General features: G+C 47.8%; 1 protein-coding gene and 1 long non-coding RNA gene across 2 annotated transcripts in view; both read left to right on the forward strand.

The window, feature by feature from the left end:
- LOC122457053 overlaps positions 1–21,262 on the forward strand; it is a 47,523-nt gene extending 26,261 nt beyond the window's left edge. Inside the window, exons 3-4 of the long non-coding RNA XR_006276328.1 lie at positions 15,687–15,832; positions 21,121–21,262. This is a non-coding gene — a long non-coding RNA (uncharacterized LOC122457053). The remainder of the gene's footprint in view (positions 1–15,686; positions 15,833–21,120) is intronic.
- On the forward strand, positions 5,479–9,849 carry LOC119844957 (transcription factor HES-5-like). The gene is made up of 3 exons (XM_038376512.2): positions 5,479–7,918; positions 8,143–8,323; positions 8,459–9,849. The coding sequence occupies exons 1-3, from the start codon at positions 7,856–7,858 to the stop codon at positions 8,698–8,700; spliced, it is 486 nt and encodes a 161-aa protein (XP_038232440.1). The 5' UTR covers positions 5,479–7,855; the 3' UTR covers positions 8,701–9,849.
- Positions 21,263–25,724: the final 4,462 nt, after the last annotated feature.

A 25,724-nucleotide genomic window follows, 5' to 3' on the forward strand; every position in this document is an offset into this window, starting at 1 on the left:
TGGCAATAAAGTGAGGAGATTATGCCTGTTAAGAGCAGACGGCTGCCTTGCAGGAAGAGCTTTCAAAAGCCAGAAAACAGGCCTCTGAGCCTGCCAGAGTCCCAGCACTCTCTCTACTACATGGGAGCGTGCAGTAGTTCCCGCTGAAAGAGTTTGTGCGGTCTAAGAGCTCAGCCCTGAGTGGGACTGCAACGGGGTGCTGTGTGCTAAGACTTCCTCACCAATCCTCCTTGCACTGCTGGGGTAAAAGACCAGGGGAGTCCAGTGTAATAAACAGAGCCAGACTCCCAAAAAGAAGTGGGACAGGATGGGGTGAAGGTGGGGGCCAAGATCCTGACTTGCTTCCTTCAGCATCGATGATACGGTTGTGAGCAAGCCTGTTCCCTGGAATAAGCTGCAGCAGTTGGTGCTGTTTTGTATCCACCCCCAAAGTCAAGCATAATGCCTCCGGGAGCTGCCACCAGGGCAGTGTACCTCTGCAGGACCCCCCAGTATAAAGCCACAATCCACTCCTAGTGCAATAGCTGCGTCTGGTACTGATGACTTGATGGCTCCAGAGGCTGGTAATGGGCTATGGAGCCTTTCACCTCTAAGGGCTGATCTGCACTAGTAAGTCAGGTCAACCTGGCTACATCGCTCAGGGGTGTAAACAATGTGCACCCCTGAGAGATGTAGCTAAGTCAAACTAAGACTAAGTGTAGACAGAACTGGGTCCAGGGGAGAATTCTTCCACTGACTTAGTTACCACCTCCTGGATTTACTGCATCAACCAAAGAACCCTTTCCGTCGCTGTAGGAAGTCTACACTACAGCGCTACAGATGTGCTGCTGCAGTGTTCCTAGTGTAGACATACTGTAAGTCACTGGTTCCAATCCCGGCCATATCCCTAGTAGCAGAAATTCATCACTGTCTGACGGCTGTTCAGTACCCTGGGTTAGTGCTCTCAGGTCAGTTCCTAGCCGAAACATATTTCATGAAACTACCCAAAGGTCTGGCATAATTTAATATAAATTGCAGTCTTTACTCACAAGAGCTTCAGGTCTAGGGATTAAACATGAGGTGTTACTGACAGATCCATGTGAGGGTGTATTGGCAGAGCGAATGAGATGAGTGCTTACAGAGCAAAACCCATGTTATTTTCCTAGCTAGTCCCTTGTTAGTGAATACATTGTGTCGTTCAGAGAGAGGTGTCAGCGTAGCCCTAGGGGACAGGAAGTCACCCCAGCTCTGACACTAATTCCATCTGTGGTCTTGAACTAGTCAATCTAGCTAAAATTTTCAAAAGTGGCCCCTGATTTTTGGGTGCCTAACTGATGACAGCTTGGGGCCTCATTTTCAGAAGCATCAAGTACCCAGTTAAAATGAAAATTGGTGCTTTGCATTTCTGCAAAACAGGTATGTGAAACTGAGCACCTAAAACCACTGGCTACTTTTGTATCTTTTGGGCTGATGCTCTCTGTGTCTCTGCAAAACGCAGCTACTAAACAACCCTCACTCACAAGGGAGTTCTGAGACTTCATCAGTGACTATTTGTAAAGCACTTTAGAAAAGGAAAGCACTAGGTATTATTCCCAGTCATGTGATCCCTCACCACATCATTAAAATCAGAAGTTCAGGCTACTGCACACAGACTCATGACAACATCCAAAAGTTTAAAAGGAAGTGAGATTGTTAAACCACCAACTTCATCCCCCTGCCCAGGCCAGATGTTAAGCCCTAAAGAACTGAAATGGCACAAGGAATTACTTTCCCAAGTTCCCCTAGCTCTGGTTGACAGACCTTGATCAATGTTTTTCTCCACAGTAAGTGCTATGCAGATGGTCTACCCAGAACAGGGCTTCTATGAAGTACAAAGGGAAGTCAAACACCATTTCTAATTCAGCTTGTAGCACGGCACACTTTCATTATCTTCTGTCTGAATGCGGTGAATAGAGAAACAGTGTGGGAAACTCAGAGGAACTCCAAACTCACACAGTCTGTGGGCCTGTAACATACTCTTGTCCTCGGCCCCACATCTGCCTGTAGCAGATACAAGGAGAGAGAATGACAGAAAGAAAAATCCGGTTATAAAAAACTGCAAGGGTGGTGGTTCAGGGGGAAGCCAGTGAAAAAAATCAGGTTACTGCAGCTGGAGAGAAGTTGCTGGACATTCAAACGGGGAGCTCTGAGTAATATATGAACCCTCCTCACTCACAAGCAGCAGCACAGAGAATGACTGGGGGAAAGGGCAGACCCAGGACTCAATGCTGCACCCATTCAGGCCCATAGGAACAGTCCCATTGAGTTCAGTGGAGCTGTACTGCTGGGCCTGTATTAGGTTCTCTGATCCATGCCTGCATAGTGCCTAGTGCTTTGTCTGCTCCAAAGTACGCAGGATGGGCTCCTGGGTTTTGCAAACGACTTCCTTGGTGCAGCTCCATATGTCAACTTTTACCCGCAAGAGCGAGAGTTGAGGCCATAGCAACAACAGCATTCCAGGTGTCTGACTCCTTTCATGCAGAGACCTCAAAGCCCTTTGCAAATATTAATGAACTAGGCCACTTGGCCCTCTTGGAAGTGTTATTCTCCTTGTTTGACAGTTGGAGAAACTGAGGCACAGAGGAGTGAAGTGATTTGCTTAAGGCCACACAGTCCATTAGTGACAGAGCCCAGAAGTCTGAACTGCCAGTCCATTGCTCTAACCTTTCCCAGCTCTGTCAGGACAGCTGCTGTCATCAGGGAACAGTCTGAACAAACGTCACTACCCTCTGCAGATCAGTGTGTTAGCAGTAGTGAATGTTGTGGTACTTGTCCACTGGCTTTGCACCATAGTTGGGGCCTCACTGCGTCCTTACCCAGTGAACTCAAATCCACAAAGTTCTCAAAACTCAGTCAAAGCTGAGTCATCTTTCATGTGGAGGCCATTCTTGCAAAACTACAAACTGAGCCCAGATGACCTCATGACTGGGCCAATGTTTGTGAGTTGTAGCAAAATAATTGCCAGATGCAGGCTGAGTCCTGAGTTGTCAGCGGAGGCTGGAGCCTGATTTGTGCAGTTTTGCTGTGGAAGTTTTGCAGCTGTCTGATTCACAGAGCTGGAGAGGAAGAAGGATGGCTATGTGTGCAATGGAAGTCCTCTGGACTATTACCACATCTGTCATGCTTCCTGCATGAACTTTAAAAAGTCACTGAGGGCCTTATGGGTTGGTTGGTTGTTTTTTCAAAGTAGATGTCCACTTGTATGTCTGCTTTACATTTGTGCTTACTGTGTGTGAAAGGCCAAATACGGATTTGCACATGTAAGCACCTATTTAGCCACCTAAGTGTGCAAATCATGTGATTTGGGGGGACACACACACACACACACACACACACACACAGAGTAAGTACACTCAAAAAAGTAGGCCTAGATCTTTATGAAAATTAGGCTCTTAGCCTATTGCTCCTCATTTATCCTGTGAAATGGGATATTCTACCCTATTTGTTCATAAATACCTGAAAAGGGCTCTGAGCTGCTTGGATTAAAAGGCCTGATTCTGATTGCAGCTATGTTGGTGAAAATCCAGGATAATTCCCTGGAAGATGGTGGAGTCATTCTGGATTTACATTGGTGTAGCTGAGATCAGAATATGGCCCTGGAAGTGCCAAAGGATATGGGTCAAATCCATAAATCCTGCTCAGGCTTTACTCAGGCTGAAATTCCCATTGGCTTCAGTGAGGGTTTCTTCCTGGAAAGAGTTTGAGGATTTGGCCCAATGGGAGTTTTCCCCGAGTAAGGTCTCCAGGGTTCAGTGCTAACTTTGTGTATCCAAGTCTGCCAAGATCTTGCCGCCTTTCCCATCCCTCACACAGAGTTCCTTTTCTCCTAAGTACCCTACCGTGGTAAGCGGCTTATTAACATAAGGCTGTGGAAGTTTGTGTACCTCCAAGTTTCCCACACCATTTCTTAACTATATTCATTCCCTATACAAAGGAAGTGTGCCTGGCTACAAACCATATTAGCAATGGTGCTTGACTTTGTATTGTGTTCAGTTGGAAACCCTACTCCCAAAAGGCCATCTGGGTAGCAGTTATCAGAAAAGAAGCAATCAGAGCAGTGATGATCTCTGAAGACTTGAGAAAGCAGCAGCTCCTTTAAAACACCTTGAAAGCTAACATCTGGCAGAGATTCAGGAGGCAGGATATTGTTTACTCCACATTTCAAGTATGGTACCTGTATGTAGGATCTTACGGTCATCATCGGTTTTCTTTCCAATGCCGTGTGCTCTAGTCCCACAGTAGAAAGCAATCATTCTGACGTTGGGACATAAATTAATTCCAAATTCATGATCACTGGTGTAACTCCATTGCCACCTGTAGCTTTACACTGGATATGAATCTGGCTCATTGCCCTTCTTTGCAATTTCCAAATCAAACTGGAGTTATCAAACTGGAGTTATAGAAGCTCATTCTCATGTCATGCCAAAGTGACGGTCTCCTACAAAAGCTAATTCTTCACTGGTTAGTTAATTTCCCTTGTTGATTGCAAAGCCATCAAGAAAACCATGGAGTCATTTTTTTAGTTTATTTTTCCTGAGATTAGAACATTTGTTCCAGGAACTACGGTATCCTTGTTGTGTGACTCAGAGAGAGGCAGGGAAAAGCTGCTGTCAAGTCAGAGACTTTGCACTTATGTCATTTTACAGACAATAGATGAACCCCACAAAACCAGTGAAACACACTTTACAATCATCCCTCTTTTACAACTGAGGCCCATCCCTCTTTTACAACTGAGGCCCATAGCAGTTAAGTGACTCACTCAAGGCCACAGAGCTCATACTAGAGACAAGGATAGAACTTGGGATTCAACGGCTCCTAGCCCCAACCCTGCTACAATCAAATGGCTCTTGCAAAAAAAAGTCCATCAAATTTCAAACATACAAAAAAACCAAACAGAACTAGAAAGTTATTCCCCTGCGGGGCTTATTGGCAGGGTCCTTGGGGCAAATCAAGTGGGGATTGTATTCTATTAGTTTGAGAACATGTCTTCTGTAAACAAGGGCCAGATCCTCAGCTGGTGCAAAGGAGTGTAGTTCCATTGACTTCTGTGGAATTATTTGGATTTATACCAACCGAGGGGACAAAGTGACTCTAATTACCCCAGCACAGTCAGCTAATGGCTGTGAGGATCTGGCCAGTTCTAACTGAGTCTGACCCCAAGGTTCTCTGTTCGAAAGAGCGTTCTGAGTCCTTGCACAAAGTCTCAGAAGTGGCCGGAAGCCCAAACTGTGATAGAAAACAGACACATGCAGCACAGATTCACCTGTGCACTCCCATGTTCGTGCTAACAGGCTTTACAACTGAAAGCTCATTTGTCTTCCACAAAAATAGAAGTCCTGAGATGGGCCAGAAAACTCATAGGGCACAGGATCCCCCTCCCCCCCGGACCTCCCCAAAAGGAGGGTAAGTGTGGAAATGCTTTGATTGTTCTGTACAACTGGTTATTACAGGGAGGGGCATCTGACACTTAAACCTGCTTTGTTAGATTAAATGTGGGGCGTGCATGTGTGTGGTTGATGTCGCAGGGAGAATTTATGGCTCTTCCCGTATCTGGTTATTAGTAAGCTCATCTGCAAAGCAGGAACAATCTCAGGCAAAGCTGTTAGTTGTGTGTGCGGGCTGGGGAACTGGCAGGTTTCTCCCTATGTGTCATTGGCGAATCAGCCCTAGAAATGAGTTTGCTGCTTGAGAGTTTCTGTTTCAGAGGCTGTCCCCAAAAGGGGCGCAGGAGAGCAAAAGATGGGGTTTCTAGGTGGCATTACATGGGCTCAGAATTAATCCACATGCTTTGGAGGAAACATGTGAGAGGGTGTCAGAAAACTTTCCCACAACTTGATATAAAAGACTCGGAGCTCAACAGCTGCTGTTCTGTACAAAAGAAGTGAGCCTATTCAAGGGCAGTACAATGGGGGAGGAAAAGCAGATCTTGGAAGAGGTCACTTAAGCCTTACCTGGTTTTAAGAATAACTGAATTAGAGAGTGATGGCTAAGTGCATGCGTGTGTATTCACTTTCATATACATTACACACAGTTTTATACCACATTCCATGGCAGGATCCCCAAACTTTTAACAAATATAAACTGAGCCTTATAAGACTAGTGAGAGAAGGGAATATTATAATCCCCTTGTCACAGATAGGAACACTGAAGCACAGAGAAGTGAAGTGACCTGATTAAGTTCACACAGTGAATCTGGAACAAATTTGGGAACAGAACCCTGTGCTTCAGCAGCCTGGCTCCATGCTTTAACTCTACCCTTGTAATGTAACTAATTGGAATGGAAGACACGTACTGTTTTTTATCAGGCTGACTCCATGCAATTCTAAACATACAGATGGTGCAGAAATCAATCTGCTTCCATTTGATACTCAGCTTATCTTTGTGTAAGTTAATTTAATGCTCAGAAAAGTGAGCAAGGACTCCTTGCTAGTCAAGCAGGCAGAATGTAGTCAGGCGTAGTACAATTTATTATTATTTATTATTGTATTTTATTTATTTATTTATTTATTTTATTTGGAAACACGCAGCTCTAAGAATACATCTTAATATCCTAAAGAGCAGCATTTGTTGCTAATGTATCTCTAGAGCAGAGACTGCTAGGAAGATAAATTCTAGTATGGATTGTAGCCTAGAGAAGGAGAATGGGAATCAGGACTCCTGGCTTCTATTTCTAGTTGTGTTTCTGACTTGCTGCATGACTTTGCTCTGTGCCTCAGTTTCCCCATTGGTAAAATGGGGATAATCACACTAAAACCTAAATTAATGTTCATTATATGTTTTGAGATTCTTAGATGAAGGTAATGCATAAATGCAGAAGTATTACATATATTCAGCACCCACTAAGATTTCCCCCTTTTACCTCTGGATTTTTTCTCATATTTAAGAACAGATAAAGTATTATTGTGACTATTTTTCCCATATGGGGAAGTTGAGATGATCAGAAGTGAAGTGCCTAAGATCACTCAGGACATCTGAGAACAGAACTCAAATCTCCTTCCTCCCAGTCCTCTGCTTAACCACAAGACTGTCCAAATAACAACACTCTGTATAGATGTGTGTACCCACAATGAAGTGCATTGCTTATCCTGAGCCAGACCATGGAGTACACGCTCTGTTTTGAGTCAGGCAACACTTGCATTGATGTCAACTGAGGAGGAACTTCAGAATCTGGCTCATTGTTATTAAAACAAACCCACAGAAAACAACAACCCTTGTTTTAAATTAGCAAAATAAAGTCTATAGTTTATTTTCAGCAACTAGTGAACCCAGCGATCTCCGAGCAAGTGTGCTGCTTGCCTTCATCAGTGTGTCTGTGTGTGTGTGTGCGCGCCCAAAGTGTGTGCCTGGGTGTGTAGGTTTTCAAAAAAGATACAATCCCATGTTTTCCTCTGCACAGATTAGCTTCTTTCCCGCCATCGGCAACTGGCCCCCACATTCACCATTGTATGTGAACTGAATATTGTGTGTGCCCGGAAAGCTATTGATCTGCAGCATCAGTCAGCAGCCTTTTCTCACTGAGGGCCAGCTCTTTCCCAGCTTCTAACATGTAATTTGGATCCCAGTCTTTCACGTACCACACACTCCCCACCTGCTCATCTGGGAGAAGGTCATTATCCCCCAGCTATTCACTGGCGATGGAGCATGCCAGAATAGATGCTTCTTCTATTGTCCTGCTTATCTCTGATTGGCTCTGGAGTGTGGGAAACTCAACCAAGTCAGAGACCCACAGATTCTCAACAAGGTTGTGCAGTATAAATATAGGGCAGAGTCAGCTTCCAGCAGCACAATTCCACAGGACTTCAGCACAACTGAGATCTGCCTCCTTAGCTCAGGACAGATGGCCCCCAGCACTGTCTTTATGGAGCACAACAACCTGCTGACACCAAAAGAGAAAAACAAAGTAAGTACCGGCACAGTCTGCTTTTCTGACTGCTTCAGTGAAAGAGATGGGACTAGATTCTCAGCTGATACAAATAAAGCATAGCTCTATTTCTATGCTAATTTACACCAGCTGAGGATCTGGCCCATACTACCTACATGCACTCAAGCTATGCCCCAAACAGTCCAGAGATGTGGCAGAGTTAGGATGTTTTCTGAGCAAATCTTTTGTCCTGCTTTTTGCAGCTGAGAAAGCCGGTGGTGGAGAAAATGCGCCGGGACCGGATTAACAGCAGCATTGAGCAGCTGAAACTCCTGCTGGAGAAGGAGTTCCAGAGACATCAGCCCAACTCCAAGCTGGAGAAAGCCGACATCCTGGAGATGACTGTCAGCTACCTGAAACAGCAGAGCCAGTTGCAGATAAAGAGTGAGTATTAGACTTGGCTTCACTCCTGGCTGTGTGCAAAGCAATGATGTGCTGTATGAAGTTCCAGAGAGTGACATGAAGAATGAGTCTAAATCATGATCTCTTTTCTCCTCCCCTCTCTCTTTCCTTCTCTAGCTGCAGGATCCATCAATAAAAACTCTCAGTTTGACTTCAAGGAAGGCTACTCCCGGTGCCTGCAGGAGGCTTTTCATTTCCTGTCTCTCCATAAAGTTCAAACAGAAACACAGAGCAAGCTCTTGAATCACTTCCAGAAGAGCCAGTTGGCTGCACCAGAGGTCATCTGCTCCCCTTCCACCCAGAACACCCCAAAGCAAGCATCCCTGAAGAACGTCAATGCTCTCTGGAGACCCTGGTAGACTGCGGGAGGAGGGGGGCAGGAAACACTTGCTCTATGGACCTTTGTCTTTTATATTCCAGAGGACGGGTGTGACTGCATCTGATAGTCATACCCTGATCCTCTCTATGTAGGGAATATTATTTCCCATTTTATTTATGTGTGGAAAGAATGGGATACTTTTGATTCTTCAGTTTCATGTGGGGTCCTCTGGAAAAGATTCAGGTATTCTGTTGAGTGGTATTTAAGCTGTGCAGACACTGGTGATAGTAATGTACACCAGGGCACCCAGTCTAGGGGCGCGTGTCTTCATAATGAAGGAGGTTTTTGTAGGTGGCTAAATGTTATCAGTGTTACAGTTGTGTTAAGATTGTAACAGATAGCAGTCTCTGTAGGAGAGAATTCTCTAATTTTGCTTGTAAAAGCTGTCCGCTTTGCTCCCGCTTTCCTAGCAAACTTTGCTCACTCTTAATTTAGGACGAATTTAGTACCTCACTGTTGGTAGACTGTTTTACAAGTTCTGTTGCTCTCTGTTTGCTTGCAGCGCTTGCATAGCAGCAAAGATAGATTCCTAGCTTCTGTTCACCCATCACACTTTAGGGCTAGCAAGAGGTCACTAGATAAAACTATGTGGAATATTTCTACCATTTTGCTGCTTTTTCTGTTTAGGAAAATAATATTTTAATGCTTTATATTAAAGAAAAAAGAAGGTAGATGTAAGGTTTGGTGGTTCAATGTTATACATTTTGGCTGTCAGGCTAGCTCTTTCCAGTATGTTCATTATTATAATGATTGTTCTCTGTACTGAGCAGTTTCATTCATTGTGGATGGTGAGTTTCTCCCATGTTTGGGAATGGCCCTGGTGGGCTCTGTGCATACCATGTATGCATCTGTATCACATGATTGTAGAGAGAAATAAAAATGCATTTGTGTACAACTGCTGGCTAGGTTTCCTTCTTGTCAGCTATGTGCAGCTGCATGGGCCATTGAAACACTCTTTGCTAATTTAACACCACCACAGTAATTGCAAGAGGAGACTTTTCAAACCAAAGGAGTTCGTGTTCCTACCTATCCTAGGCACTGACGTGGCCCCCATCAGTGAGATAGCGGAGCACCTGACTGCCTGTAACACATTGATCTGCACAACACCCCTGGGAGGTGGGGCAGTACTATGATCCCCATTTGTCTCCAAGTTCCTTATTTTACTCGCTGTCTTGCCCAAGGTCATGCAGGAAGTCTGTGGCAGAGCAGAAAATTCAACCCCCCATTCTCAAGCCCCAGGTTTGACCCTTAACCAGTGTCCCGTCCTTCCTAGACCGTGCACAGTTTCTATAGGGATGAAAGCAAAGGTTAGACACCTCTGGCCCACTCAGCCTCCCTTTAGCTGTTTTGCCACCACACCACTGCCCCAGGGAGCACAGGCATCCACACTGGCAAGCAGCTCCTGCCATTCTGGGCTCTCTTAAAATTCAGGGACCTGATTCTGATCAATTAGGGCTGTGGATTTACACTGGCATAAAACTGATGTAACAGTACAATAGAGGGAAGCTCCTGGGCTCTCCTTCCTCCTGCTTTACGCTGTCGAATGACTAAAGGATGTACATTGAGCAAGAAAGCATGGTTCCAGGGAGACACCTGTTCATTTTCTCCATTGCCCACTATGCTACCTACCTGATGTTCTGCAGTAAATCCAGAATGACACCTCCCAGCCAGGGTAACATCAATGCCATGCAGTACCAGGCGCTCTCCTGGCAAGAAACTGCCAGGTCACGTTGGATTACCCAATGCTGCTGAGGCCCTTGCTTTAAATGAATGGTTCCAGTTCAGTGAAGTGCCAGAAGCCAGAGGCCTTTGAAAAGGGCCCCAAGCCTGTGTCACAACAAAGATCCCACGTACTGGCTAAAATTAAAAACCTAAACCACCTACATTTTAAAAAATACTAGAAAGGCCCAGAAGAGGGGCAGTGCTTAGTCCAGGGGGGATAGCTCAGTGGTTTGAGCATTGGCCTGCTAAATCCAGGGTTGTGAGTTCAATCCTTGAGGGGGCCATTTAGGGATCTCCAGCAAAAATTGGGGATTAGTCCTGCTTTGAGCAGGGGGTTGGACTAGATGACCTCCTGAGGTCCCTTCCAACCCTGATATTCTATCAACATAGAGATTATAACATGAGCCTTCACATCACTGCCTGAGGTTCTGGCTGGGCTCGGTTTCCAGATCTGCAACAGCCTCCGTGTGAGCTGCTTTAATTCCTTTACAGCCATTCCAGTTAACAAATCATGAGACTGTCCACCCAAAGGGGCAGTACCTTGTGACTCAGGCAGTGTAAGTGGGTGTGAAATTGCTGAGAAGAGGGATGTCCTGAGCAGGACTGTATTCTTTGCTAACAAAGCATGGAACTCTGCCAAACCATTTGCTCCCGCAGGATTGTGATTGTTTTTTGTAATGATAGGGACTGGAGGGTTCCGTTCGATTCTGTTGTTGATTTGTAACGCTGTTTTGGACTGATGTTAATGACTCTGATTCCTTGGCCATGGGGCCCTCATAAATCAATCAGATAAATAAACGCTGCACCGTCTATTACAGTGTGTGCAGCACTAGCACAATGGGGCCTTCATCCCAGCTGACGCTTCTACCGTAACACTAGTAATAACACATCTTCCAAGCAGGTTCTGGGCCTCAGCTGCAGAGATGTTGCTGTACCAACATAGGCGTAGTTTGACTTCTATGTTTCAGGGCGGGGGGAAGCTCCAGCCAGGCTAGGGTGACCAGATGTTCCAATTTTATAGGGATAGTCCCCATATTAGGGGCTTTTTCTTATATAGGCCCTTATTACCTCCCACCCTCTGTCCCAGTTTTTAACACTTGTTATCTGGTCACCCTAAGCCAGGCCAACTGGGTTGCGCATGAGAGAAAATTCCGTGCCTGCCTGAGGCTTGCGGTTTGGGGGAGCAATGCCCCCTTATACCTCTCCAAACTACGCCCATGTGTAGAAACTACACCATCATGTGGCATTGTGGTATTATTTATAACCTATACATGCCCTTAAAGGAAAACATTTGACAATGTCTATGCTGTTACTTTTGCAGGCTGAGTATTTTAACCTTATGACTCTAAAACACCTGCAAGGATTTTAAACTAGATTTCAAGAGAGCACTTCTCCTTTTCCACCACCAGGTGTCTCTCAAATTGTTCTCCTCCTCCAGGCTGCCAGCCGTACAGGAGAAGGTGCCCTGCACTCTCGTCTAGATTGGGGTCTAGAGCTGGCCTGGTGGGATTTGAGTTTGTTTTCCATCTGTAGTTGGTTTAATCTCTTGAGAGGCCTCAGAGACATGTAAGAGGTAAACAGCTGTCACGCAGAGCAGGCACACAGCACACTGGTGATTAGTCACTGTGGTTACCTGCGGGACACTGTTTCATTTTAATGAGCAAATGCCACGGGGAAGAGGGGGGAGGTGGAAGCTGGAGATTTTAGGTAAGTTCCCCGTGCACCACTTATGGCATTACAGTCATTTCCACAGCAACGAGCTGCAATGCCACACACAGGATAGTTTGGTATTCAGTAAAATATACAGGGGAAATCTTCCTGCATCAGTACAATGGGGATCCTGTAAAAAATGCATATACACCCATTAAACTTTGAGAACTCTTAAGTTTGCTCTTTTCTAGGTTTTTATGTGGCACCTATCATGGCAGTGTCTGAGCAAGTAGGTGGTTATGGGCACAAGCCATCTCACTGTGCAGCACATGGCAACACATGTACTCGCTCGGTGCACTGAAATGTGGAGCTCTACAGGTGCATGCCTCACACCTACATTTGCAAATGCTGCCCACAAGGTGCCCCAAAGGGTCTGGCACTAGAATGTTTTTCAGTTTCCATGCTTAGTGTCTCCTTTAAAGGGAATGCCGTCAGCTTAATAACACTTCTCACTTCTGTCTGCACAGCTTTACTTACCCTTAGTCCGAGGCAAGACCTCTGGCTCCCAGAAATGATCGTGGTTCGAAGGAGCCTGGTTTCCCAGTACCCGGTGCATTCAACAGCAATTGGGGGCAAATGGGAGAGGTTGGATGCTCAGCACTTTTGAAAATCTGGCCCTATTATTTAGACACTTATAAGCGATGCTGAGTGCTGTTGAGAAATACTGGCCATATTTGTGTGTAGTCAGCTTCAAGCTTTTCCCCAGTTACTTGTGCAGGTCTGTCACTCAGTGCCAGGAGAGAGGAATGCATTGAAAAGAACAGGGAGGTGTATAGGCAGATGTAGTATCTGGACATACTGCTAGCTTGTGTTTTGAAAGGGATACAACTTCATGTTGGACCTTTTATCAAACCGAACCCCAGCAGCTTGTGCAACAACATCCTGTTTTGAAAGGAAAAAGTTCAGAGCTGTGGCTTTGTATTTGAAGAGAAGCCTTAGGCGGTGTCTACACTGCCACTTTCAGCGCTAAAATTTGTCATTCCGGGGTGTGAAAAAACACCCCCATGAACTACCAAAGTTTTTGTGCTGAAAACCACCAGTATAGATAGCGTTCGGGGTGGTTATTTTTTATCACTGGGAAAGCTCTCACCTGGTGATAAAGCATGACTACACTGCCCACGTCACAGCGTTGCTGCAGCTACACTTAACGTGGGCAGTATAGACATAGCCTTAGTTGTAACCTTACCTGCCTGGCACATATGTGTGCGTGTCTTAGGGCTTGTCTACACTGGCTAGTTTATGCACAACAAGTTATACCACGTTTATTAAAGTGCTGGAATTAAACCGCTGTTGCATGTCCACACTGTGCTCCTTGTGACAGTGGAGCGCATCCACATTACTGCTGCTTTTCAACTGAAGTGAGGGTAGGAGGCAGAATGTGTGACAGGGAGAGAGAGTATGTGTGTGGAGGGGGGGGAGGAGAGTGTGTGTTTTGGGGACAGTGTGTCAGCACGAGCACTCCACATTAACAGTTTGTTTGTGTCCCAGAGCAGATCAGCACAGCACACAAGGGCTGTCAGAAATGGAACTTTGAAAGGGGAGGAGCGCACGTCTCCAGGGCAGTCGAGTTCAAAACAATGAGCAGAGGGGCCACTTGAGGGATTATGGGACACTTCCAGAGGCCAATTGATTGCTTTCTGCACTATAATGTGTTTACACTGTCAATACAGTGCTGGAGCCTCTGCACTTTAAGGGTATGTCTTCACTAGCAACTGCAGCGCTTTAACGTGGCTGTGAGTTGCGGCACCAGCGCTGGGACAGATCTGTCCCAGCGCTTTAAAAAGCCACCCCCACGAGGGGCGTAACTCCCAGCGCTAGTGCACTGTCTACACTGCCACTTTACAGCGCTGAAACTTGCAGTGCTCAGGGGGGAGCTTTTTCACACCCCTGAGTGAGAAAGTTGCATTGCTGTAAAGTGCCAGTGTAGGCAAGGCCTAAAGTTTAGGACTCTTGTCAAGGTGGCTTTTTTGCAACGCTGCAACTGTGGAGTTTCTGCGCACTAAGTGGCTTGGCAGTATGTGCACCTCAGGAGTTACAGTGCAGAAAGCTGCTTTACTGCGCAGTAACTTGCCAGTGGAGACAAGGCCTTAGATCATTAGTATCTGTAAAGCACGCTGAGAACCTCAGCTGGGGGCAGGAACGAGAGATGACAGTAAATAATTAAAGGACAGAAGGGTCTGTGTTTTAGAAGATCCCAGCAGACTTCTCCCTAGTGCTGTGTTTCTTTCCCATTATTGAACCCTTGCAAATCCCTGTTATTCCAAATAGTCTATTTGTTATTTAAAAGGGCAGAAATTAGTTTCACAGTCCTCCTATGCAGAAAACTTTCAATTTTACTTCACTCAGCCCTGCCAGCTTCCTGGGAACCATGGCTGGAAGGGTGGAGAGCAGGACGGGCGTTGGGCCAGAGAGCAGGTAAGCAGAACAGCAGGCTGTCAGGGCTCCAGGGCCCCAGCTTTTCTACTCAGTTCTGGTTTTGTTTTATCTCCTTTCTCCCAAATCCTCAATTATGTTAATCCCTGTTTATTAACCACACATAGCCCTTTTGGAGTGTTTTTCATCTGTAAAGATAATCAGTGGCAGCCTCTTAGAGCTGGATATTTCCTGCCTTATTTTGAATCAGAGACTTCAAACCTGCTGCTGTACATTGGCTGTGAGTATCAAATGTCAATTCGAGCCTCAGTTTCTCCTGCCCACTTTCAAAGGCCACCAGCTTCTGCTGTGATTGATCCAGACCCTTAGTCCGCCTGATAATTATTATCTGCAGATGGGAAAACTGAGGCAGAAAAGTTAAGTGATTTGCACAAGTCCTGTAGAAGAAATGCCCCTGGTGGCAGAGCGGGGCAGACCCTGCAGGAAATGTTAGAACAGTAATTGTGATGTTCCAGGAAGCACATCCAAATATCTTTCCTGAGGAGTTTCAGAGTAGCAGCCGTGTTAGTTTGTATTCTCAAAAAGAAAAGGAGTGCTTATGGCACCTAGAGACTAATAAATTTATTAGAGCATAAGCTTTTGTGAGCTACAGCTCACTTCATCGGATGCATTCAGTGGAAAATACAGTGGGGAGATTTATATACACACACACAGAGAACATGAAACAATGGGTTTTATCATACACACTGTAAGGAGAGTGATCACTCAAGATGAGCTATTACCAGCAGGAAGGGGTTGTGGGGGAGGAAGAAAATCTTTTGTGGTGATAATCAAGGTGGGCCATTTCCAGCAGTTGACAAGAACGTCTGAGGAACCGTGGAGGGTGTGGGGGGGAAATAACATGGGGAAATAGTTTTACTTTGTGTAATGACCCATCCACTCCCAGTCTCTATTCAAGCCTAAGTTAATTGTATCCAGTTTGCAAATTAATTCCAATTCAGCAGTCTCTCGTTGGAGTCTGTTTTTGAAGGTTTTTTGCTGAAGAATTGCCATTCTTAGGTCTGTAATCGAGTGACTGGAGAGATTGAAGTGTTCTCCGACTGGTTTTTGAATGTTATAATTCCTGATGTCTGATTTGTGTCCATTTATTCTTTTACGTAGAGACTGTCCAGTTTGACCAATGTACATGTACTGTCCAGTTTGACCAATGTACTTCTGAGGAGTGACTTGTTGGAAAGATGACGATGCTCACCTACTCATCAGAGGATCTGTGCAGCCTTCTGTGTGGCAGCTAGAGCCATGTACAGGTGAGGGCCTGTTCAATAGGAATGCTAGGGAGCTGTGCTTTAGCTAAGGTGAATTGCACAGGGTCGGAGGGGTACGTGCGATGCATGCTGTGACGCAATCTTCCTCTGCTTATATCTGTGCTGCTGCGAAGATAATTTCCCTGGCTTGTCGCTTTTACCACGTCACTGGCTCCCCAGCTCCATTGCATCAAACACAACTTCTCCCTGCTCAGCCTTGCGCCACGCTGCCCACCACCTCTCATGTACTATCCAGCTGTTGATTCTCGCCATGCACCATGTGTGTGTGTGGACAGGGGAGGGCTAAACCCCTTCCCAGGGCCTGAGGCCCCCTGACTCATCTGTTGCCACTCAGAGTCTCTGGGTCTGCATCTGATCCCAGAGTCAGGGAAAAGACATGAATGAAACGTGCAGTCCCACTGTCCTTCACAAGGGGTTAATATTGGTCTGTCAATCACCTGACTTCCCTTCCTGATGGGCTAAATTTATCCTGTTTTTACTGGGCCTTAGACATTTCAAGAGGAGTTGCTAGGCAGGTTAGCAATGTGGGCGGGCCCAGCCTGATTTTTCCCATTGGTGTATTTTTGTGATTGGGTGACCATGATGTCAGGTTGACAAACCACTCTGATGCATCTGATGAAGTGGGTTTTAGCCCACGAAAGCTTATGCCCAAATAAATTTGTTAGTCTCTAAGGTGCCACAAGGACTCCTCATTGTTTTCACTCTTCCTCTGGCGCTGTAATTGGCAGAGGAGGTTGAACAGAATGTGTTTTTTGATTGGCTAGGGGAGACTTGTTGCTAGGCAGAGTAGCCAACCCATTATTGGAGTACCTTTAAAAGCAGGCCCAGATAGGGGTGCTTGGGAGGGTGATTTTGCCCCCTCTGGGGGGCCACGGCTGGGTGTGGGATGTCTTGGGGTACAGTTGCAGCCAGCAGCCCAGCTAAAGCCGCCTCTGATTGTCTCATGGCTTCTTTGGCCTGCACCGTCTTTCTGTCCATCTCCATGGGTTGGGGCTCAGCTGATGAGTCCAGTGGCAGCTCTATGGGGCAGGGACCGTCTGTGTGTTCTGTGCCTGTACAGCACCTGGATGGGGGAGGAGGCTGAGCCATGACAAGGCTCCTATGCGCTATGTTAACACACAGCATAATAAACCCCAGAAGAAGGTTAGGTTGGGGGGGAGGGGAGGGGAGAGAGCAAAATGGTGGAGATGTTGCATTTTCTTGTGCCTCCTCTGGGTGCTATTTCCTGAGCACAACTGGCCTTAGGAATCAGGGATTATAGTGGGCAGAACAGAGATGTTGAAATCTACACAGGCAGCCCATTTCCAGATGACCATGTCCCCAGCCTTTGTTACAACCAATGCAAATGTCTCTCCTGTGATAATCACCATCCCCGATGGGGAGACAGAGGAGGTCTGGCTAAGGGAGTTGCCCAAGGCCATAGAGAGTGGCAATGTCAGAGCCATTATTAGCATAATCAGAATGACAGGAGCACGTGGGTGGTTTCATTAATACTAACAAATTCTAAAAAAAGTTCTTAGGCCTGGGAGCTGCAGAACCAAGATGGGAAAGAGAGCAGGAGTAAGTCCTCGCTCCAGCACCATCTCTCCAACGCCATCACACCTCCAATCTGTGTGGCCAGCTTTGGTGTCCAAGTGAGAAGGTCCCTGACCAGCTATTCAGATCCTGGCTGCAGGTTAATAAATGAGCAAATAGGATATGCATCCTTTGTCAGCCACACAAGGCAATAAATCCTACTCCTCCCCCCCTCCCTGAAATCATGATCTGGCTAAGGTGGGGAGAGCAGGGGCTACCCACCTGATAAAGTGCTGCAAGCTGGTGGAAGGGGGAGGAAGAAGGAGTCCAGACTGCACCCTCCCCATTTGCTAGCTAGGGTAGTTGTCTGGATGGGGGGGGAATAGGTCCAAGAAAAGAGGTGAAGTGATTTTCTCATTCCTCCCAGCACAAGGGAGGAAGTGGGTCTTTGAGACACAGTTTGTTCTCTGCTCTGCTCCTGGGGTGGGGTAGCTACATGCTGCCCTTCGCTCTGCAGATTGCAAAGGTACAATCTGCTCCTGCGTAAGAATCAACACGGGACCTGCTGTAGGCATTTGACAGGGGCATGGTTACCCAGTCCTTGCTTGTTACATTGGTTTGGGCTGTGTCTGACACAGGGATGCCTACCCAGTTATCTGAGTCTGTATGGGTGATGGGTGCATGCAAAGGGTTTCAGCTAGCATGCCTCAAACTGAACACTAGATAAGATGCTCACCTTTCACTATCTGGTTTTGAGGCGAGGGCTCAGGCACAAATCTGGATTGCAACTTTGAAGAGCAGCTTTGTCTCTGGTTTGACTGCACGTCTGTCTGTTGCACTGAAGCGCCTTCTTGCAGTGCTCCTGAAGAACACATTCTCAAAGCCACCGACCAAGGAAGCCACAAGTACAATGTTGGTCTTTGTTGTAGTGCTTGCAGCGTGCTTTGCACTCTCTGTGAAGTTTGCAAGTTTCCTGTGCATGTGAGGGGTTGGCACGGACTTTTTGAAGCAATTCAAACCCACGGTGCACACATGAGCACCTTTTGCAGCCTGTATGCAGTTTCAGGGCGTGATATTGTGTCTAAGGGGGAAACCAGGCTTAGGGGACAAACTTAAATCACTCAAATGAATGTTTAGAAAACCATCTCCAAATACCAATTCTCTCCTGGGGTTAGGGCTAACAGTGAGTCTGACCTCTGGAAATATAGGTCTTTATTCAGACCTTCTGAGGCTACTTCCCTTGTATTATTTATATTGCAGTAGCCCCTAAAGCTCCACTGAGATCAGGAGCCGACTGTGCAAAGCACTGTACAAACACATGCTAAGAGGCTGTCCCTGGCAAAGAGCTAGTCTAAGCGCATGTGCTCACTCAGCCGCGGCAGTGCTTTAACATGGCTGGGTAGTTGCAGCACCAGCTCTCCCAGCGCTGTAAAAAAACCACTCCCACGAGATGAATAGCTCCCAGCACTGGTGCACTATCTGGACTGCCACTTTACAGCGCTGAAACGTGCAGCACTCAGATGGGTGTTTTTTGACACCCTGGAGCGAGAAAGTTGCAGCGCTGTAAAGTGGCAGTGTAGAAAAGGCCTAAATAGAAAAAACATGACAAAATGTAAGAGAACGTGATCCAATTGCTAGAGTGAGAGAGAGAGAATTATCATCCCTGCTTTACAGAAGGCACAGAGAGATTAGGTGACTTGGGCAAGGTCATGCACACTCACTATCTGTGGTACAGCTGGGGATAGAGGAACCTAGATTCATGGATGCCAAGGCCAGAAGGGACCATTCTGAGCATCTAGTCTGACCTCTTGTAAAACAAGCCAGAGAACTTCCCAAAATAATTCCTTGCCCCAATCTTTTAGAACAACATCCAATTTTGAGTTAAAAATTGCCAGCAATGGAGAATCCACCATGACCCTTGATAAATTGTTCCAGTGGCTAATTACTCTCATTGTGAACAATTTACACCGTTTTTTTTCAGTCTGACTTGGTCTAGCTTCAGCTCCTTTAGGCATACGCAGCATATGCGGCTGCGTAGGGCACCCGAAAATTTGGGGCACCATTCCCCTCGCTGACCGCCACTGGAATCCTCTCTTCTCTGGCCCCGCCCACACGCTGGGCCAGCCAGGCTTCTCCCCGCCCCCAACTCCGCCCCCTCGCTCCTAAGCCGGCCCGCTGATGGCTCCAGCCTCTGGCTCTGCTGCCCCAGTCCCAGGGAACCCAGAGCGGTGCGGCCAGTCACTGGTGGCGCGCCGGCCTGACCCACTGCCGCTAAGAGCGGAGTCCTGCCCTGGACCCTGCCTGCCAGGGCCGCTCGGTCTCTGGAGGGGCCAGGACAGGAGGACTGAAACTGCCACGTGAGTCAGCGGGGGCGGGGGGGGAGAATGGAGGGGGGGACTTAAAGTGACAGTGCGCTCACTGTCTCTCTCTCTTCCCTAACACACACACACGCTGTCTCTCACACCCATATACACTCTGCCTCTCACGAGTCACATTCCCCCATACAGATTGTCTCACACACACATACACACACACACAGAGTCTCACGCTCCCCAACACACACACAGCCACACACACACACTGGCGCTCTCTCTGTCTCTCTTACATGCACTGACTCTCTCTCACACACACATACACATTCACACACACACTGTCACGCACACACACACACACACACACGTATTATTGTTGTTGTTACTGCTTGGTACTTCCTGCCAAAACGGCGAGCCCAGAGTGGCTGGGGGCTGCAGGAGGGCTGCGGGCTCTGGCAGGATGCAGCCTCCTTGTGACAGTGCAAAGCCGACCTTGAGCCACTGCTGCGGCATCTGCTGCGTACGAAGCTCGGGGTGTGTCAGCAATGGGGGAAGGTTCTGGGGGTCCACAGGTGGGGGTGGTGGCTGTGCCCCATTGACACACATTGACCATCTTCAGTGGAGCATAGGGACACCAGTTCAATAATACTGCATAGGGCCCCATAAATCCTAAGGACAGCCCTGAGCTCCAGCTTCCAGCCAGTGGCTCATGTTATGCTAGGGATCAGCAACCTTTGGCCTGCGGCCCGCCAGGGTAAGCCCTCTGCAGGCAGCGGCAGCCAGCACATCCCTCGGCCCACGCTGCTTCCCACAGCCTCCATTGGCCTGGAGCGTTGAATCGCGGCCAGTGGGAGCTGCGATCAGCCGAACCTGCGGACATGGCAGGTAAACAAACTGGCCCGGCCCACCAGGGGGCTTACCCTGGCGTGCTGCTGGCCAAAGATTGCCGATCCGTGTGTAATACCTTTCTCTGCTAGGTTCACAAGCCCATTATTAAATATTTGTTCCGCATGCAGGTATGTATAGACTGTAGTCAATTTACCACTTAACCTCCTTTCTGTTAAAATGAATAGATAGACTAAAGGAGCTCAATCGCTATTAGGCTTGTTTTCTAATCTTTTCTTTGTTCTCGGGGCCTTTCTTGGAACGTTCTTCAGTTTGTCAACATCCTTGAATTGTGGGCACCATTCCAGCAGCAGTCACACCAGTGCCAGATACAGAGGTAAAATAGGTTTCAGAGTAGCAGCCGTGTTAGTCTGTATTCGCAAACAGAAAAGCAGTACTTGTGGCACCTTAGAGACTAACAAATTTATTAGAGCATAAGCTTTCGTGAGCTACAGCTCACTTCATCGGATGCATCCGATGAAGTGAGCTGTAGCTCACGAAAGCTTATGCTCTAATAAATTTGTTAGAGGTAAAATAGCTTCTCTACTCCTATTCCAGATTGCCCTGTTTATGCACCCAAGGATTGCATGATCTCTTCTGACCACAGTGTTGTACTAGGAGCTCATATTCAGCCGATTATCCACCATGACCCCCAAATCTCTCTCCGAGTCACTGCTTTCCAGGGGAGAGGCCCCCACTGTGTAAGTGCTGCCTACACCCTTTGTTCCTAGATGTATACATTCCCATTTAGCCACCCACCATTCCCTCGGATTCCAATAGGGTAGCACCTTACCAATTAGACGTACTGCAGAATGGTCCCAGTGACAAATTTCCACCCCAGCCAAGGTTCACTGGCTGTGTGTTTCAGGCTGACTGGGTGCCTGTGGTCAGGAGGTGTCAGGAGGGTATTTATAAGTCCCTAAACCCTCGTGCTCTCCGCTGTCTGGGTTTTGGCTCAGAAGTGGCTGCTGTCCTCTGGGGATTGCAAATTCAAGGCTAATTTATTCACAGCTGTTAAAACCTCTAGTGAAAGTTGATTTTTTGTCACAATGAATCTATCCATTTTGAGTGCACTTTTCAGGCCATCACACAAGGCAGGCTGGTCCCTTTCCAGGAACATAGAAAGAGCTGGTGTGTGCTGTCATTCGGGCTCCATTTTCCAGTGGCAGGCACACGCTCCAGTTCTTCATGTTCCTGGCTGTTTGCTGGCTAACTTAGCTGCTGACTAAGCACTAAACTGGGCAAGTTGTTGAATCTTATCCGCTCATCTGCAGTTCCCAGAATGTAGCAATGTAACTAGAAAAGGAGTACTTGTGGCACCTTAGAGACTAACAAATTTATTAGAGCATAAGCTTTTGTGAGCTACAGCATAAATTTGTTAGTCTCTAAGGTGCCACAAGTACTCCTTTTCTTTTTGCGAATACAGACTAACACGGCTGCTACTCTGAAACCAGCAATGTAACTGACTCCTTCCTCTGTGGCCTGTCAGCCCTGCCCTGTCTGATCAACTCTGAGGGCATGTCTACAGCGCCATTAAAACCCTTCACCTGGAAGCCAGAGTAACTTAAAGCAGCCCTGACACTGCTCTGCTCTAAGGCAGAGATCAAGTTAGCGATCAGATGGCGTACAATGGAGATGAACAATGGCATGAAAGCTGGCATCATTTGCAGCTTGGTTGCCATGGAGGACAAACAGGAACCCACTCCCTTATCCAGACACTGCTGCTCAGAGTCTGCACATACCAGCTTGCCTCAGTTTGGGCTGCACTTTAACCAGACAGTCCTCTTGCCTTCCCAGGGGCCACTGATAATAGCCCCCCATGGTAGAAAACAATGGTGGGTTTCCTGTCTGAAAATGACCTAAATAAGTGATCAATGCTGGCCACAGGCAAAGGGGATTCTAGCTGTGAAACTCCTCAGCAACAGGATAACATCAGCAGGCAATGTGATCACATCTCTGGCTGCCTAGCCCTGGCAGAGCAATGCAAGCTGAAATCTGTCCAGGGACAGGGCTACACAAGCCTAGGTCTGCTCTGTCTGTACAAGCATACCTTAGCTGGCAGCTTTTATTGGTAGCAGTGTGGCACTTATTCCCCTGGCTCACATCTCGCAGGTTCACTGCGCAGAAGGGAGGCAGTGTTGGGTGGAAAGCTGAGGCAACCACAGTACCAAGAAACAACCTATATCAATGCTCTGCCTGGAATTGTTTCACATTTAGTGACCCATAATCCCCACTCACAGTTACTTGAAACCCCTCAGTTCTCTCATCCTGAAAATGATGGAGACGTTCATGACCCTCAACTTCCCATTTAAACATAAAGGGTGTTTTCACTGATGGCTCATTTTACCTAGCCCACTGGGACTCTGACAGGCTGAAGGGGATTCTGACCACTAAGACTATGTCTACACTTTCAGAGTTTTTGCCCTCTCAGTTTCAACGGTGACAGTGAACCGGTGAAAGAAAAGCTCTGGTTTGTGTACTCACTTACTTCCACGGGCATCAGAAAGTGTTTACGTTTACAGCACTTCCATTCCCAGAAGAGCAGCACACGGAGGGCAGCCATCCCACAGTGCAGCTCTCTCCATTTTGACGATAGGCCTTGTGGGAAGGTGGTGTGGGGTGATTGCGGGGCATCCTGGTTCCCTCATAGCCTCCTCTCCCCAAACACTGACCAGCTTCAGTAGCTCAGCATTGCTCCAAGCAGGGGATCCTTTGCTCCCTGGAGCAGGCATTATCACCTGGCCAGACGATAAGTGAGCACTTGCCAAGAAAACAGGAAGGGGAGTTTCAAAGTTCCCAGGGCTTTACAGGGGGAGGGGTAGATGTCTGTTTACCTGGGGTCAAAGCAGCAGAGCTGCTGGCCAGAGTGGTCACCTAGCCACTGTGGGATATCCTGCGGAGGCTAAAAGTTCTGTAAACAGGAAAATGTGTCTTCACTTGCACATCACCGGAAAAGTATCACCACTAAGAGCTGTATGCCTCTCATGGAGGTGGTTTCATTGGCAAGTGTAGACGCTTCAATGGTTTTTGCAAAAAAAAAAAAAAGGGACTTTTTCTGCTTTAAATGGCAAGTGTAGACATGCTCTGAATAAGGAAGGATCCAAAATTCACTCCTTGAACTATCCGTTTCCTCAGAGCTGTCAGTTACTTACCTTGTAACCTACCCAGTTAGATAATGTAGAAGTAAAAAGAAAACGGTACAGAGTTTAGGCATAGAAGTTTCTGGTTATCACGGAATAAGGTACAAATTATCAAGGGGTGCGACGTTCAGTTTAGGAGCGGGTGGTGTAAGGAATACATAATCTGCAATCTCCCCGATTGGGGGTAACAGTTTAACGGGTCAAAGTACAGACATTGAGGTATGGGGGCATGTTGTCCATATAATGGCTATGTTCAGGTGTGGAGTATAATGAGCGGATACGATGATGGATTTGATGGGATTTAATGTTCAATGAGTTTATGGTTCCAGTTCATATGGTCCAATGGGGAAAAAAAAAAAAAGTCTCTCAGTCCCTTTCCCATGGTTGATGCACGATGTTGTACCGGCTCACACCTCCTGGTATTGTTGGTGGCCGGTGATGTGTTCGATGTAGAAGTCCCTGGACCATTGGATTGTGTCCGAGACCATGAGGCGCTGCATGAGCCGTGCGTACCGTCAACCGATCCTGCAGGTCCACAGCACACTCGTTGCAGGGATCCCAAGCGCCCAGGGCTCCAACTATCAGGGCATCCATCTGCACCTCGTAGCCCTTCGCTCTCAGGGTGTCGGCCAGGGGGGCGTATTTTTCCAGCTTACGAGCTTCGGATTCGCAGAAGGTCGGGGTCCTGTTCTCAAAGGAGACCGTGATGTCGATGAGGATGATCTTTTTCTGGTCCTCGTCGGTGACTACCACGTCAGGTTGCAACTGGCTGTCCGTCCCGGGGATGGTGGAGTTCACAGCGACCTCCCCCGGGTGCGGTGTGATGGCTTTCACCAGGCGATTCTGGATGGCGTTGTGGCGCAGCTGCCAGGCTCTGGAGTGGGTCTTGCAGCTGCACAGGACGTGGGGCAGGGTCTCGTTGGAGTAGCCGCACTTCCTGCAACGCTTGTCTCGGTTCCCGTGGCGGACGGCTCCGTTGAGCAGGACGCAGTTGAGCCGGGCGCGGTGGATGAACCACCAGTCGGCGAAACGAGTGAAGCTGCCCCCGGCGAGGAAGTGGTTGCTGGCGTCCCACTTGCTGGTAAGTTCGAAGACTTTACCCTGGTCTGGTTTACGCTTCAGGGTTTCCATGTACAACGAGTGGATGGCTGCCTTCAGGGTCCTCTCCAGCATGCCCCTGGCGCTCAGGGTGACGATGGTGTTGTCGTCGGACCTGATCTGCGGCACCAGGACTCCCAGCTCCTGGCACTCCTCACACCACTCCCAGAGGCAGCCGATGCGCTTCCCCAGGCGATGCGTGGCATTGCGAAAGCGGGACCACAGTGAAGCGATGTCGCCACCGTCCCATCCAAATTCGCCATTCAGAGAACCGCTCAGAAATCTGGCAGTGTCTTGGTTGCAGGGGGCTCTGCCGATCTGCTTCTTTGTTGCATCATGGAGGGTGTTTGCTGCGATGTTCCTTACCATGGCGTCGGGACACTTCAGCAGGTGGAAGGCGTGGGTGATCACCGCGATGTCACACAGGTCACCCATGCGGGGGACATTGGCACCGCCATGCCTGTGGGTGATATAGACCAGCTCGTTGCTGGCTCTCTGGGGAAGGAACAGCCACTTCTTCACCAGCTGCTGGACGATCTTGTCTGCCTTGTGGAGGGGTACCTTCGCCACGGCGGATCCCCTTAGGACGAAAGAGATGCGGGGGATCAGGAAGGTGTTCAGGGCGTTTATCTTCTGCCACAGTGCTAGCAGGGAGGCATCGATCTTGGCGGCATCCTGTAAGATCTCCTGGATGGTGTCCTCAGGTGTCTGTCGGACACGGAAACCCATCGGCATGCCAAGGTGCTGGTACGCCTGCCCCTCTGCCGGGGGATGAGGGGCTCGCCCTGGATCTGGAACCCTGTCGCCTCCACCGAGACCCTTTTGCTTCCGTCAATGTGGAGAGATGCGCACTTCTTTGATTTGAAGCGGAGCCCCATCCAATCAGCAGCTCGACTGGTGGCATCTAGCATACGTTGGAGGTTC

This window comes from Dermochelys coriacea, chromosome 18 (genome assembly GCF_009764565.3).
Source record: "Dermochelys coriacea isolate rDerCor1 chromosome 18, rDerCor1.pri.v4, whole genome shotgun sequence".
Lineage (NCBI taxonomy): Eukaryota > Metazoa > Chordata > Testudines > Dermochelyidae > Dermochelys > Dermochelys coriacea.

What these genes read in the sequence shown, in the direction of transcription:
- LOC119844957 (XM_038376512.2), top strand. Translation starts at nt 7,856, where the DNA reads ATGGCCCCCAGCACTGTCTTTATGGAGCACAACAACCTGCTGACACCA. An exon ending in CACCAAAAGAGAAAAACAAA is followed by an intron (nt 7,919 to 8,142) that starts GTAAGTACCGGC and finishes TGCTTTTTGCAG; the next exon opens with CTGAGAAAGCCGGTGGTGGA. An exon ending in GAGCCAGTTGCAGATAAAGA is followed by an intron (nt 8,324 to 8,458) that starts GTGAGTATTAGA and finishes TTCCTTCTCTAG; the next exon opens with CTGCAGGATCCATCAATAAA.